The 17177-nt window shown below is 40.7% G+C and overlaps 1 protein-coding gene across 2 annotated transcripts in view; it reads right to left on the bottom strand.

Annotated features, from left to right (window-relative positions):
* Window positions 1-295: 295 nt before the first annotated feature.
* The window catches only part of KCTD1 (potassium channel tetramerization domain containing 1), a 146315-nt gene continuing 129433 nt past the window's right edge, over window positions 296-17177 (bottom strand). For both annotated transcript variants that reach the window (XM_063923635.1, XM_063923634.1), the window contains 3 exons: window positions 7316-7460; window positions 4944-5249; window positions 296-2974 (listed from right to left, as the gene is read on the bottom strand). In XM_063923635.1, coding sequence (XP_063779705.1) covers window positions 2816-2974; window positions 4944-5249; window positions 7316-7460 — 610 coding nt within the window. In that variant the 3' untranslated portion in view covers window positions 296-2815. The remainder of the gene's footprint in view (window positions 2975-4943; window positions 5250-7315; window positions 7461-17177) is intronic.

Consider the following 17177-nt stretch of genomic DNA (forward strand, 5'->3'; position numbering starts at 1 on the left):
CCATCCCTACCCATAGCTCAACCCTCCCCCTCCTGCAGCCCAACCCCTCACCCTAGTGCCTAACCCTATCCTACCCTCCCGTAGCCTAAGCCCACCCCTCCCACAGCCTAACCTGGCATACTTACGTTCGGGATTCTGGCATCGGGATTCCGGTGCCTGTCTTCTGACCGCCAGCATCATGAATGTTGGGATGCCAAAGACATTCCATACTGCCAGTTTAAAAAGTAATGCCATCATTTGAAATCAATATACAGTATAGTAAACCCAACCTTGAGTATTACTGAGCAAAATAATGTACATGAAACAACTGGAGTGTTTATTTAAATCTTAAAAAATTAAATTTTGGGGTTGAGTGTTCTTTTACATAAATCTTGCATTATTGCGAGGATGACGGAATACATTTTATTGCCCTGTTTAGTGGTCCTTTAAAATACAATACTGATTGCTGGAGTCTAATAGGTTATTTAGGATGGATGCTGCTAATTATAGTCTACTGCTGTCACTAGCCAAGGTCCCCTAAGATGAGCTATTACAAAAGTAGTGCAGAGCACACAAGTTGGAGTCGATCTTAAAAATAAAAAATCGATGATGCTGCAAAGCTGATGGTAGACCATCAGTGAAAGTAACCATTTAGACTGTGGATGGGGTCCACCAATCAATTATATTTCTGCTCTTTGGAGTGAGGGGAAGGAAGGTAAACAGCCAATCAATATTTAATCACCATGTTTACTAAAAATTATGTATTCCAAATGTGATCCCATTATAAATTCCAAAGGTATAACTTATAACCAAACTACAAATGGCAGTAGTGTAGAAACAAATGGAGGTCTGTAAAATGAAGAATAGTTGACATTAGATACACAACCATACAGTAGTATACAGCTGTCTCAATGTGTTAAAAAAAATAATAATAATAATAATAATAAGGAAATTCCTAAACTCAAGCCCAAATTTCTTGAATGAGGAAAATGAATAAATGATTAAGATTTGAAACACACACAAAATAACTGGTTGACTGTTACATATGGCAAGATCAGGTTCTTATCAATGAATTTGGTAAATGTAATCAAATAATTCCTTTTCTGCAAGCAAGCAAGGAACAGCAATTACTATATGTGCGACAGGAGTCACTGACAATGTTATCAGTCTTGGGTCCATATTAGATTCTCTCCTTCTAAAGTGTGCGAGGGATAATTGGCAATGTAAGAGGACACAAAGTGCTGCCAGTCCGACGGCAGTTTGCAGCCACCTACACTAACTGAATTGCGCTTTACTGTAAGGTTTTAAGATTTTTTTTCCACTGCTATAAGAAAAATGACAGGTGGATACTCCTTTTACCCAGTAAATACATAATAATAAATAAGCTAAATACATACAACTGTGTCAAAGCCAGTTATTTCTGTGTGTGTGCACATTCTCTCACACTCTCATTATCTTAAGTGCCCCTGATTCAAGCACATAGGTTCGTTTTCATGAACGCAATCTCTGTTAACAGTTCACTAGGACCCACTTGCATGACTCAGGTTATGTACCTATGTGCGGTCAAGGGTTCCTAGTGAACTAATGAGCTACATTTTCGTGAATATTTGTTTCCCCTACACAGCGCCAGCCTCTGTGTTGAAAAGAATCTCAATGGGTTCACATGTTCATAGTGATTTAATATGATGCCTTTTCATCAATGTTAAGTTGGACCACAAAATAGCTGCCTCCATTGTAGGTAGGTGACAAGTTCAATGCCCATAGACCAATCATATGTGGAAATAAATAGGTTCAGGAGGTGCACTTTTTTTTTTTTTTTAAATACCCTAAATGTATATGAAACAAATAGGTCCACAGCTCTAACTCCAACAAGAAAGAGGGGACTACACATTGGATCTGGCGACTACTGCTTTTTCCTCCCCGTCCTTTTACAAATAAACAACTGTTCAGACTGCATTAATGGAAGAATTGCACATCAGTAAACACTTGGGTTGTTCTAACTTTCAAAATATCTTTTGCAATAAAGAATTTTAGTCAATCCCGTTTTTAATGCCAGCTTGTGTTTGTAGATCAGGGATGCTTGACAGGAATGCACTTGCACTAGAGGAATTAAAGCAGTTCTAATTTTCAAGTAATAAGAGCTTAAATCTGCCCATCACTGGCTAACCCATTTTTTTTTCTCTCTTAGGAAAAGAGGTTTCAAAAACCCATCACAAATAAAGATCAGATACAGATCATAACATTATTCCAAGTAAATTAAAAGGGTGGACATGAAAACAAAAAACCCCAACAACAATGTATGCAAATGTCAAAATGCATCAGCCCGATGCATAGCAGCTGGCAGTAACCACTTCACTGCCAGGGGGAACCCGGAGTGTAAGGTACAACCTCTGGCAGTGAAGAATTGAAGCCAGCGAACATAACGTAACTGTACTGCGGGACTCCCCCCTCCCCTTTCGACATGTGTTTATGGCAATAGAAAATCTCACGGTAGTGGTTGTTTTATGCCATAACCCCCTTTGGATATTATAAGCAACTAAAACGCTATACTGCAAGGAAGAAAAACTAGGAACATAATTCATCTTATGGTATATTTTCTAGTGTACAGTCTCAGGTGTGAATAATGTGTAGTTATTACAGTACCCTTTTATCATTTTACAGGTTTTTCTAGACTTTAATATCCTGTAGTTACCGTCCTGACTTGTATTCCTGATGCCGCTGTGTAACAGCTGTTAATGTCTTTTGAGGTGACTGAAATGTCTTATCAGTGTTAATTCTTGGACATGGGTCCCAACTGAACATAAATTGTCCCATTTTGCATAAGAAAATTGTCCATTCAATCTAATGGCTCCTGCTTTATTCGAATGACAGAGGGCGCACGAGATGTCCTTTTCAGTTCTCGCCTCAATACATATTCACTAAATTGAGAAGAGTCAACTCCTCCTCCGCATGATCCTACAATCTCAAAGCCGCGTTGCTGCAACCTCTCCAGCACCTGACAAAGAGAATAGAGAAGTTTTATTGTGCAATTAGCAGGAGTGATGCAGCATGGTGGCAGTACCTTATTGCACTGCAGTTCATTTTACAGGTTGTTATAGCATGGTGTATGTGGAATCAAAATGTAATGTTAACCCCTAATCAGAGCTGCACTTTCTTCTTGGTGTGTATAGCTTGTGTCTGTAATTCTCCTGAGCATACAACATAAGAGTAACTGGGTTATGAAAGATAATTTAGTATTTTCAGAGGGTTGCTATATACAGAAGTTGTATTACATGGTGTGTGAACACATACCTCCCAACAATTTTAAATAGGGGACATAACGGATATGACTCTGGGGGTTATTCAATTAGTGACGTTTTTTCGAATTTACCTTCAACTTATTCAATGCCCGTGCCGTTTTTTTTGACTCCTCGAAAAAACCAGCACTGACGAAAACCACATCTATCGTCAAATTCGCCACCGATACACATGTTTTGGCGAATTCGTTGCCATTTTTGCCCGTTTTTAGCACAATATTCGCCCATGCCGATTCGACAAAAAATGAAAATGAAACAACGCGGGCGAAAATGGATTAAAAAATGGGCGAAAATGTCCGCTATGGAATACACAGATCAAATTAATGTCGATTTTCTGACTATCGGAAAATTCAGCACTAATTGAAATAATGAAAATAAACCACCAACTTAATTGCAGCATGCAGGGGAGACAACTGCTTGCATGAGAAATAACTGATCGTGTTGCGTCAGGACTATCAGGACAGTTCTGTGTGTGACTTATAGCTGAAACTGGTGTATTTCAGTATGGTTTGGTAACTTCAGATTATTAGAGTTCAGCAGAACATTTTTCATATCCCAATTAATGGACAGTTTGCGCATGCTGTTTTATCAAATACGTTGTTTTCCATGAATTGCTATCCGTGATATTCCTTTATAGCAGTGGTTCCCAAACTTTTTTGAATCGCGATGCCCAGATATTTTTTCACGGCACCCCTAGGCCAAAAGTTACTTAATTTAATATTTATTTCTACATTTCTCAATAAGTAAATTGTGTTTATAGATCATCCTTAGGTTCAATAGTGTGGTGAGGGACAAGAATCACTTCTGTTAGGCCAAATACAGTAGGTTATAATTGGCCACAAGCACTAGTTTTGCCTAATAAATTGACCATAAATGAGAACCATTGCTTTACATACCCTCCAACATTTTACACATAAAAATCGGTACAAATTAGAAAAGGGGGCACGGCTGGGAAAAGGCCTTTTTCTTATACTTTCAATGGAAGTTTGGAAAGACAAAACTCGGTACAGACCATAAAAAAAAGGTACTGTACCTGCTAAAAAGGTACAGTTGGAGGATATGGCTTTATAGCAGTGGTCCCCCCTCCCTTGGTCCTCAAGTACCCCCAACAGTTCATGTTTTCCAGGCCACCTAGCAGTTGAACAGGTGTATTCATTACTCACTGACACATTTTAAAAGACCCACAACTGGAGCTAAGTATTTCACTTGCAATCCTGTGAAGAGACCTTGAAAACATGAACTGTTAGGGGTACTTGAGGACCGAGGTTGGGAACTACTGCTTTATAGCATTCAAATGTGGTGTTTTCACTGCCCTCATTTAGTAGAGAGTTCTGCTATCAGAATAAAAGTCGTCAGAGCAGAGCGGTCTCATATGTAAGCAAACAAAAAGTTTATGCATGAAACAAAGAACTTATTGAAAAGCACAGAATGAATCCAAAAATACATAGCAAAATGAGAACTACAAGTAAATATTTTAAAGACATATGAAGTATTATATTTCAGTATGTGTTATACCAGAGGTGTATGAAGATGTTGAATATATAACAGTAACACTGCCCATTTATGGTGTGTATTACATGGAAATCACATGAGGTTATTGTCCCGTTAAAGGGACAGTAGAAGAAATATTAAATCTACAAAATAACTACAAGCTTTTTTTATTTTTACCTGAACGGAGTTGAGGTGGCAGTATCCATTAAGTGGAAATCTAATTACATGTGTAGAGTCGTGGTTCCAGCCCGCATTGACAGAATTACACATCACATCCCCAATTTCTGGAAAAACTTCCTCTATTAGAGACTTGTCTCCACTCAACGTAATCCTTTCACCAAGATCTGGGGCGACTCTGACGACCAAGCATTCACAAAGCCTAGAGAAACGTCCAGATTCTCTGTCCTGCTTCCACCTCTCCAGTTCCAGAAGCATTGGCTGAAGCTGGAAGTACTTTGCTTCTTCGTATAGTAGAGTGTAGTCCTGGAATAATTCAATACAAACAATACAGAATACCATCACAAATTCTGGAAGCATATAATGAATATAACTGGCCGAATCAATTTACACCATACTTGCCTCCTTTTAAAAACTAGAATCAGGGAGGTTACAGTAGGATGTGGCGCGCAAAGTGCGGTGTGCTGCTGAGTGGGCGTGTCATACTCTGCCCAAAGGGTGTGTCTAGTGCTTAAATGCTTGTTGTTGCAAGATATTTCTATATAACATTAGTAACAATATATTTTGGAAAGTTTTGCAAGTACTGATACTAACATTGCTGTCTGCAATACGGGGTTTCTGGTTTTCAATATATATTCGCTGTAATATTTATTTTCTTCTCACTCAGTGCAATATACATGATAAATGGGATGCCTATGCAATAAATTCCAAATGCAATTTGACCTTGTGTGAATTCATCCCTAAACATGTAAGTAAATTATGATTTTGGTGTATTAAATGTTATTTTATTGTGAACACTGGACGTGTGCATTTTGTAGGTAGGCACTACTTATATTTATTGGATGTGCTATTTTCCATACCATTACAGCATTACCCAAATCATTACAGTGAGACAGGATGCAGGAGGGTAGGCAACTATAAATTTACACAGTCCGTTATTACATAAAAAGCAAGAGAAAGTAGTTAACTCCTAATTTACTACTACTTTACTACAGTCAAAAAAGCAAACATAACGGGGTATCCAATTAATGACCGCAGGTAATTGTATCGCCTGGGGCTATCCTAATAGCCCCAATGCGGCGCGCTCCTCCCCCTGATGCCGGCATATATTGGGGAACCCAAAGCATAATCCCCAAATAAATGGGCCGCTGGAGCCGCAAAAACGCATGAGCTCAGTGAGTTATCAATTCCATATGTTTTTGCGCGACCACAGGTCCAGTTTTGTCCAATCAAAACGGTCAATAACCGTGAAATCAAGCCGGTTTGATTGGCCGAAATGGCATCGGGGCTAATTGAAAATGGTACCGTCTAGTTACCCTTTGTGGAGAGGACCTTTCCCATAAGCCCCATGGTCTATGTCACAAACTATTTGGAATAGTAACCTGTGGCGAGTGAAGCGGAGCGAGACCCAAGCCCGAAGCGTGGCGAGCGAAGCGAGCCTGCGAGGGTCCAATAGTGCATAGACAAAATTAAATAACCTCAAAGGAACGGTGAATGGATAAAACATTTAGGTGTTGTAAGGGCGGAAGTTATCTGCTGCCCTCTCGTGCTGTCACTTCCTGGTCCTGATCACGGAGGGAACAAAGACACAACCAATTGGAAACCCCCCATAGTACTAATAAGTATAATAAAAAAATTATGGTTTTTGCTAGTTAAAAAAAAACTTAACCTTACTAAAGTATTTGATCTTATTTATGGAAATTTAAGAGTTCAGTTTTAAACCTGTCACACTAAAGAACATATGGGCAGTAAGGATGGTGTAATGGTTAGCATTACTGCCTCACAGCACTGAGGTCATGTGTTCAATGCCCACCGTGGCCCTAACTGTGCGGAGTTTGTATATTCTCCCCGTACTTGCGTGGGTTTCCTCTGGGTACTCCGGTTTCCTCCCACAATCCAAAAATATACTGGTAGGTCAATAGGCTCCCAACAAAAATTAACCCTAGCGTGAATGTGTCTGTGTGTACATGTGATAGGGAATATAGATTGTAAGCTCCACTGGGGCAGGGACTGATGTGAATGGGCAAAATATTCTCTGTACAGCGCTGCGGAATATGTGTGCGCTATATAAATAACTGGTAATAATAATAATAAATAAATAATATGGAATACAGAAAAGAGATTAGAGGTAAAGTAATGCAATATTTGGTGAATCATAAATTAGGAGAAATAAGTAGACCACCCAATTGTTTATTGAAATCAAATTGAAGTCTATTGGGATTTCTAAGCATATGTAGGCCATAATGCTATTTTGAACACATTAATGGTTAAGTACATAATATTTTCACTCTTTTTTATAAAAATTGCTGTATCTGCTTAGTTAATTAGAAATATATCCAAATTAATATTACATAGAATAGATGTTTACTCACTTTAAAATCATCAGAGATTAGTAGCTTTGATGTACGCAGGAAGTTCAATATATAACGAAACATTTGTCCGTCTCGGTCTATGAAGTAATGTTGTTTTAAACTGTCCAACACAATGGGCTCTGTACCATCGAAGAGTCTTCCAATTCTGCAGAGAGACAATTATCTTGGTTAAAAAATAAATATATATTTTTCTGAGAAGGAAACTGCTGACAAAATATCTGATGGAAAAATGACTTCATGCACAATACTAAGAAGCTCTATTTTCAGAAGCAGTGCAAGGCTGCTATCCCCCGGAAGACAAGAATGAGATGTTCAGCACATTGGGCACAGCATTAAACTGCAATCTGTTTTTGCTGGCGATGATGAACAATGGTGACGTCGGCCTCACCTGTTTGTGGTGTGAGAACAGTTCTAAGAAAGGGATGCAGTCAACTTACCGACAATCAAAGTCCTGACGGTCAAAATACCGGCAGCAATTGACCGACGGTCAAAATCCCGACATGGTCAAAATACCGACATTTAAAATACCGACTAGGCCAAAATACCGACATTTATAATGTCCTGGATGGGGAATATAATAGCGTGGCGAGCGCAGCGAGGCACCGTGCCCGAAACATGGCGATCGCAGCGGTACACTTATATGGTGTCCATGTCGACCTATGTCAACATACACACACACACAAAAAAAATGAAAATCTCGTGTCGGCTTTTTGACCTGTCGACATTTTAAATGTCGGTATTTTGACATTGTCGGTATTTTAAATGTCTGTATTTTGTTTATGTCGGGATTTTGACCGTCGGTCAATTTGCTGTCGGTATTTTGACCGTCTGGATTTTCATTGTAGGTATTTTATACCAATCCCAGAAGAAAAAGTGATTTCCTTCATTTAACACCAACTTTCATTTACCAAAAACATATAAACACAGAACAGTAAAGAAAAGAAAAAAGAGGGAAGAAAACAGACTGAAAGTGTTTAATTTTCTTTGGAAGAGACCTTGTACCTTATTCTTTTTCAAACTGTATTCTTTATATATATTTTTTGTTTTGTGTAGTAAAACCATACATTCGTTATAAGTATTTTTTTTTTATAGATTAAGTCCAAATTATTGGTAATATAGAACATACTATATCAGGATATTTTGGCCACTGGATGGCACTGTTAAGGTCCCATCTATAAACGTTTAATTGTATTGTACATTGTTCAGCAGACAAGTGTATGACAGCTGCCAATCATAAATACCTATTTATAAAAAATAAAGTCATTAGGTAAACATTACTGTAACAAATTGCTGCATTTATAGAGTTACATTGATTTTGTTAAGAACGTTTGATCCTCCCCCAAAAAGTGATTTTATCATCATACAGAAGTTTGTCACTGGGTCATTATCAGAAATATTTATACTTAAACCATAAATACACTGGACAATGTGGTCTTTTTTTTGATAGTTTATCGAATAAAATATCTTTATTTTAATTTTATTTGGATCCGTAAGCAGAGGAAACAAACCGAGATTGGGAAAAATGTATTTGCCCATAGTTTTGTCCTTTATTAAAGTCCTGCTTGTACATTTAAGGCTTCTGGGCTGAAATGTAAGTTGTGCGCAGCAGGCAAGATTTCATTGCTCTAGCCACTGGATTTACAGTGCAGGGTATCTGAAGGGGGATTACAAATGTTTGATTTTAGAAAGATTGTCGACAGCCCATGAAGCTATATTCTGCCCCAAAGTACAGTTTATTTAATACAGTACTTCATATGCAGGCCTAATGATCATACTACTTACCAGATTCTCCTTCTGGTGCAATGACTGAGCACTCAGACCCACAGACACACACACAGCAGACTTGGTAGGAAAATCTGCTGCCAATGGTCATGTGCAGCAGATCCATTCTGCCCTTTATACTGCATTTAGTTGCTGCTGGGCGGGCTGTGAGGAAGGGGGGTTTCCGGGCAGCTGGAAAGCTTCCATGCATTTGTCTATGCAGTGGCATTGTTTCTTCTCATTATGAGGTTTTGTGTTTAGCCATTTTCTATTCCCTTCTCTTCATTAGGTAAACACAGGTGGTCTGATTTATGGGGTTTTGTCTGGTTTTAAACTAAACTAGACTTACCCCTCCTACAGGAAACACAAGTGGCAATATTACCAGGGCTTCCATGTGCACAAGAAATTGTGCAGACCCCATATATAAGCAGCATTATATTTGGAACTATTTCTGGATTGACATGGATTTCTCATTGAATACATTAACAATAAATGCATAGGATAGTTTATTATAACAAACAAAAACCCACACAAATTGATATGTGCTCCATGTCTCATCAGTGCAGCCGCCACCTGATATGTGCTCCATGACGCATCAGTGCAGTCGCCACCTGATATAAGCTCCATGACACATCAGTGCAGCCGCCACCTGATATGTGCTCCATGACGCATCAGTGCAGCCGCCGCCTGATATGTGCTCCATGTCTCATCAGTGCAGCCGCCACCTGATATGTGCTCCATGACGCATCAGTGCAGTCGCCACCTGATATAAGCTCCATGATGCATCAGTGCAGCCGCCACCTGATATATGCTCCATGATGCATCAGTGCAGCTGCCACCTGATATGTGCTTCATGACGCATCAGTGCAGCCGCCACCTGATATTATGTGCTCCATGATGCATCAGTGCAGCCGCCACCTGATATGTGCTTCCTGACGCATCAGAGCAGCCGCCACCAGATATGTGCTCCATGACGCATCAGTGCAGTCGTTACCTGATATGTGCTCCATGACGCATCAGTGCAGTCGTTACCTGATATGTGCTCCATGACGCATCAGTGCAGCCGCCACCTGATATGTGCTCCATGACGCATTAGTGCAGCCACCACCTGATATGTGCTCCATGGCGCATCAGTGCAGCCACCACCTGATATGTGCTCCATGACACATCAGTACAACTGACACCTGATATGTGCACCATGGCGCATCAGTGCAGCCACCACCTGATGTGTGCTCCATGACGCATCAGTACAACTGACACCTGATATGTGCACCATATCACATCAGTGCAACCGCCACCTGATCGGTGCTCCATAGCGCATCAGTGCAACTGCCACCTGATATGTGCACCATATCACATCAGTGCAACTGCCACCTGATAGGTGCTCCATAACGCATCAGTGCAACTGCCACCTGATATGTGCTCCATGCTGCATCATCAGTGCAGCCACCTGATATGTGGGCCATGTTGCAACACCAGTGCAGCCTCCACCACTGGCATCCTACATCAATAACAGCAGATGTGCATGATGGAGGAATCACTGGAGAGAGTTTACAGAGTATAGAGGATGCAAAGTCATCAGCAGAGGATAACTGCATGAGAATTTCCCTCTTCCCAGAGCAGTAAGCGACAAGAGTGTAGATGATGCTGAGAAGTATAGGACAACTTAAAGACAAGGGAATTGGTGATGGTATTGTGGGCAGGGAATTTTTCATGTTATCAAGCATCATAAATGTTAGTGTTAAATAGTGAACAGTGTGTGCCACTAAACTGGCAGGTCCTGCTTTACAGATTACCCTAAGTGGCAGCATTTTAAAATGTATGTAAATGTCTTTATTGGAGCGTCCAGTGTTACACCTCTGCTTGTCTGCACAAGACAGGACTAAGCAACATGTCATGCCAACATGGGTCATGTAGTTGCATAACAGCGGCAGGGTGTTTAACAATGTATTAAGACTAAGGGGCGTATGTATTAAAGCTTTGAGAGAGATAATGTACCAGCCAATCAGCTCCTAACTACCATGTTACAGGCTGGGTTATCTTTCTCTCCAAGCTTTGATACATATGCCCCTGCTGCAGCCCTTAGAAGCTTAGGACACAAACAAACAAATTCCACTATTTTGCTTAGTGCAGATTTATTCCTTTGAATCCAGCTGCAGTTCTTTGTAACCATAGATACTTTTTATGAATAGGATAGAAAAAAATTACATCCACATTTATAAACATTTGTAAGGTTAATTATTTGGTGTGGTGGTAAATAAGTGTTGGTGTTACATTACATGTTCATCTTGGCTAAAACACATGTAATACATGGGGGGGTATCACGAAAATTGTTCAGGCGTGAAAAATGGGTGGTTGTCACATTTATTTCACAAGATTTTTCCAATTAGCCCCTGTTTTTTTCCACCCCAAAAAAAAAATCCTTTTTCATGTGAAAATACTTAGGATCCACAAAAAGGCACAGACCAATGTACTGTCACACCCGCTATTGCCAAACAAAATGGAGTGTGCTAATTAGTGATGAGCGGATTCGGTTTTACTCGGTTTTACTCGGTTCTCAAAACAGAATCTTATTGGCTATCCAAAACACGTGACATCAGTGAGCCAATAAGATTCGGTTTTGAGAACCGAGTAAAACCGAATCCGCTCATCACTAGTGGTGATTAGCCACGGTAAATTACTGCTGCTAATGGGACATCGGCCATAGTGTTATATTCACAAATCAATATTTGAGTGAAGTTTTAGGAAAATATAAGAGCAACGCAACAACAAATTAAAGATTAGCAGATAGCTAGCCAAGCATATATACAGCAATTCCATGTGTATGCTTATTAAAATTAAAAATGCTAGAAAAGTCAATCCCATGAAAAAAGCTTGCGCTTAGTTTTGTGTTACCCATCAAATTGTTACTGTAAAACAATACATGGTGGTGATTTGTTTCCTTATTTGTGAAAATATTAATATTTAATAAAATATATTTTAAACAATTTGCTAAAATTATGAATCTGAAGCCAAAGCTTATCTGGCTAACCATGTAACTATGGTGGCCGATCCCGGGATTTAGGCCCAAAAATGGGCGGGATTCAATCCCGGGATTGGACGGTCCAATCCCGGGGATTGAAGGATCAGCGTTGAGCGTCAACAGGACGCTCAAACACTGCCCGGCTTCCTGCTTCCGGGTCCCCAGCGCAGCGTGAGAGGTCACAGGCTGGTCCCCTCACGCCCGCCCCCGGTATATGGTGAGTTATATGTGCGGAGTGGGCGGGGTGGGGCAGCCACATAGGTAAAAGCCTATCCCGGGAATCCCGGGATTGCCCATTTTTCAAGCCCGATACCCAGGATTGAAAAAATGGCCCGGGATTGTCTTCCCTACATGTAACTCAGGAAACACTCTAGCTTTAAAGAAGTTAATTTGAAATAAGTAGTCCATGGGTACAATTGTGGATCATACACGCTTGTGAGGCCAAACTGGACATAGGGGGGGGGGGGGGATTCGCTGCTGTGCGTTTTCGCACATTGGGCGATCATTGATAGGCTGTGCATGCGTATGCAGCGCAATACGCACGCGCATCGGCAAACAACAGGCATCACTGGTCAGCGACATGCTGGTGTGAAAAATGCAATCGCACAGCCATTCACATGCCGATTGACAGGAAGAGGCCGTTTGTGGGTGATAACGGACCATTTTCTGGGAGTGTCAGGGAAAACGCAGGCATTCCCAAGCGTTTTCAGGGAGGGTATGTGATGTCAGCTCCGGATCCGATCAACCTGTTCTCATCGCACTGTTGGAGTAAGTCCTAGGTGCGCACAGTAGAAAATTAATTCAATGGTCAGTGAGGTGCGAACAGATTTGCCGCTGTCCGCGGACTGAGAGATTTTTAGTAGCTTGGCGTACACAAGCGATCGCACACATGCACGGCGAATATACACTCCCCTTGGGCGGTGCAGCAATTTTAGCAACCCAGCAATCAGGTCTGAATCGCCCCCATAGTTGCGGCCACTCAGTGCTATGATGGGGCCAATTCAGAGTTTGGGGCAAAGTAAAAAACATTTTTAAAAAAGGAGCTAATTTGCAACTTTGCAAAACTATGATGCACGACAGGTGGGGCTGATTCAGAATGTGTACAGAGAAGAGTTAAAAAGGGTGTTTCTTGGCTGAACTTAGTGTTTACGCTTTTCTGGTGTGATTCTCAATACTGTAGGCTTATTTTGAAAAGATTTAGAATACAATAGGGTCCACACAATGCACTTATGTATGGTTCATGTTTTCCAATAATTGCCGTTTGCTGAAATCCAGAATACAGATTGTAGGAAACCCTACAGCACAGTCGACTATTGTGTGGAATAATGCCATTTACAATTTTACAATTAAACTATTCCCAGTGAAAGTTTATTATCTGAAATGTTTTGGGTGGTTTATCTCTAACAAGTAGTTTATGAGGATCATTTACTGCAAACATTTTCCACTACTGCATCATGGGGTTTTCTACCGCTGAGCATTTAGTAGTGCCTAGTCTTGTACACATTGTTTACTGTAGGATTACGAAAGCTTTGGTAATTATATGTGTGAACACGTGACATCACCTCAGAAACACTCGGCTCTGCCGCTGCCTGTGAAGAATGCAGGAGTCACATAAGGACACCCAGAGCACGGGCTGAGTCTGTGCTGTAGCTCAGCTTACAGGAACCAAGTAGTGATTTGACAATTTGTTTTCAGCTTGCAGGGTACAACACGCCTATTCAAAACAGGTTTATTACATGCTGATTACTTAACAACTCTGGGTATGCGAGCAGAACACTATATTCACACATTAACACATGACAGTGGTTATAAAAAAAATGAAGAATCAAAAAGATAATGGTCATGATAAATCTTTCAGCTGAACACTGCAAACCTTCCAAATGCTCTTCCCATGAATGAGTAGTTATGTACTGTATATACAGTATATATATCATCACATATATATATAGGCAGGGATATATACTGCAGAGGGTGTCTGCCTTTTATGTTTATTAAGTCCTATACATACATAAATAGGTACACACACCCTACCTAATATTACTCTGCAACATTCGTAGGAGGAGAATCTTTAGCATGCAGGGCAGGTGGAGAGGTTGTCAAATATTAAAGAGAGTGAACTATATATAGTCAGGTCCACAAATATTTGGACACTGACACCATTTCCATAATTTGGATCTGTACTCCACAACAATGGATTTGAAGTTGAACAACAGAGATACAATTGAAGTGCAGACTTTCAGCTTTAATTCAAGGAGTTGAACCAAAATATTGCATGAAACATTTAGGAATTACAAATCATTTTTATTCACAGTCCTCTACTGTCAGCGGCACAAATTAACAGATTCATGGGTTTAGCTATAGTACAGTGGGTGCAAGGGGTGCCTGGACCCAGCTTATATCATTGTCAACCAAGTTCCCGAAAATTCATACTAAGAAACTGGGTCCAGCCCATTGCTGGGCCTAAAAAGGGGGACTCGTCAGTGGTGATCTCTGTCTCTTCCCCCTCAGCTCAGCTCCACACTGATATGATCCATCTCCCACAATCCTGTTGCAAGCTCACACACACTGCTGCGCTTATCTGTATGCACAGCACGGTCAGAGAGTACGCTTTTCCTTATTTACAGCCTTTGGCTGGGCATACATGCTACAATTATCTGGCCAATCTGCCCTTTATTGGCGGAATGTTTAGTGTATGTGCATGATCGATCCGAAATTATCAGTTGGCACTGTGTGGTACAATGTGTACTGGCAGCACTATAATGTAGCATACTGTGAACTGGGAGAATATAATATGGCATAATATGAACTGGTGGCACCGTGTGGTATAATGTGAACCAGGGCATAAAATGAACTAAGGCACTACTGCTGTATGGTATATAAAATTATCTACCACTGTGGAGAGAGTCTAGAAGTATTGGGGAGGGTCATCTCAAAATGTTGCTGTGGGGCCCACAAAGTTCTGGCTATGCTCTGAACATAATCATAAATAAAATGCTCATTTTTGATACTTTGTCAAGAATCCTTTGCAGGCAATGACTGCCTGAAGTCAGGAACCCATAGCATCACCAAATGCTGGGTTTCTTCCTTTGTTATGCTTTTCAGGACCTTTACTGCTGTATTCAGTTGTTGTTAGTTCATGGGTCTTTCGGCCTTTAGTTTTGTCTTTAGCAAATGAAATGCATACTTCGATCGAGTTGAGATCTGGTGTTTGACTCACCCATTGCAGGATATTCCACTTATTTGCCTTAAAAATCTACTGGGTTACTTTCGCGGTATGTTTTGGTGCATTGTCCATCTACACTGTGAAGCGCCATCCAATCAACTTTGCTCGATTTTGCTGTATCTGAGCAGAAAGTATCTCCCTATATACATCATATGTCAGACGTGTGATCCAGTGCTAAAGGAAGCCATGCATTCCTATGCAATCACACTGCCTACACTGTGTTTTGGATGATGTTATATACTTTGGATCAGGAGCCATTCCAAGTCGTCTCCATAATCCTGGAACTATTCCAAGTCATCTCTTACCATCATTCTGGTTCAGGTTGATGTTAGTTTCATCTGTCCAAAAAAAGCTGTTCCAGAACTGGGCTGGCTTTTCTAGGTGTTTTTTTACAAGTTTACACTGGCCTTTCTATTCTTGAGACTTATGAATATTTGCACCTTCTGGTGAACCCACTGCATTTGCGCTCTTCTCTATATGGTACTGTCAAAGTCAGAAAAATATCACGCTACACACTGCCATATATGCACCTCATGCGAGTGCCTGCTGCGTGTGCATGAGCCCTCCCGTGCGTGCGCATACTCTCAGTTGCGTGCACCCGCAGGCGCACGGTATGCGCATTTACGGTAGAGTTTATGTGCGTCTAGCGGGCGACTCAATCGTAACATATTTTGGTCATATAATGTATTTTGTAGATTATGGTCCCTTTGATAGAATCTGAAAGTTTAGTTAATATAGCATGTTCAGGGACAAAGAGATTCCTCTTTGTTTGATACGAAGGGTCAGACAGGGGTTACACAGTGGTGTTTAGTATCCATCGGAAGAAAATATAATTAGCAATATTCCGGTGTTGGTTTGAAGCGGATTACTCGCTCGTGCGTATAGTTATGGACATAAGAAGTTTATGGACATTTACTATATTTGCACTTTATTACCCATGCGGCGGGAAACCCAGTTTCCCTCCCACCTGAGCAGTTTGAAATAGTCACAGCCCACCTGTATGAACCAACCTATGACCTTTTGTTATAATAGAGACGAGTTCCTGTGTCCAATGAACAATAAGAATGTAGGGACCATTGTACTGTACTGTGTGTAAGTGTATATAAAGACAAGCCGATCTGGGCCAGCTCTCTACTCTCTTCAACGGTTCTCATGGCTGATAATCGGGCGCTGGATATCCAGAAAGGCGCTCGCGATTGTTTCCCCTGGTGCGTAAGTTCTCTGCAACCATATTGTCTCTTATTTAATGTTATAAGCCATTCTCTCTCTCCTTCCCCTCCTTTAAATGTAATTGTATCTTTATTGTATTTTATGTGTAGTTATCCGGTTAGGTATTTTATGTTATCTTGGTAGTGTATAACTTGTATTGTATTATTCTTTTTGCGATTGAACGTTCATTCATTTCCTTAAAAGGCGTTAGACCCTTAGACCGGTATTTGAGTGTTTATTATATTGCTAGGGGGTTCTCAGAGCGTAAGAATCGCTCATACAGCTTTCTAACTAACAAGGTTACACTGTGTTGCATTTACACCTTATCACTGCACTAGGGTTTACAGTATAAGTACATTGTTTATGGTATTGTTTTAAAGGTTTAACTCTGTGAGCGTCAGCGCCGCTTGTGATCTCCTCGTGGTCTCGAGCGTCCGCTACGCTGATAGCGTATCATTACGTTAGTCGGCAGCCTATAGCGTGCTTGCCTTTACGCTCTAAGCCGTGAGCGAACGTGACGCTCGTGCGTCTCGTCCACGGCTAAGCGTTCGTTACGCTACGTGCGTACTCATATGGTATTCCATACGCCAATTGCGTACTGTGTTCTTTAACCTTTTAGAGTGTTTTATACAAGGTATAGAATAGGC

Source organism: Pseudophryne corroboree, chromosome 5 (assembly GCF_028390025.1).
Source record: "Pseudophryne corroboree isolate aPseCor3 chromosome 5, aPseCor3.hap2, whole genome shotgun sequence".
NCBI classification, from domain to species: domain Eukaryota; kingdom Metazoa; phylum Chordata; class Amphibia; order Anura; family Myobatrachidae; genus Pseudophryne; species Pseudophryne corroboree.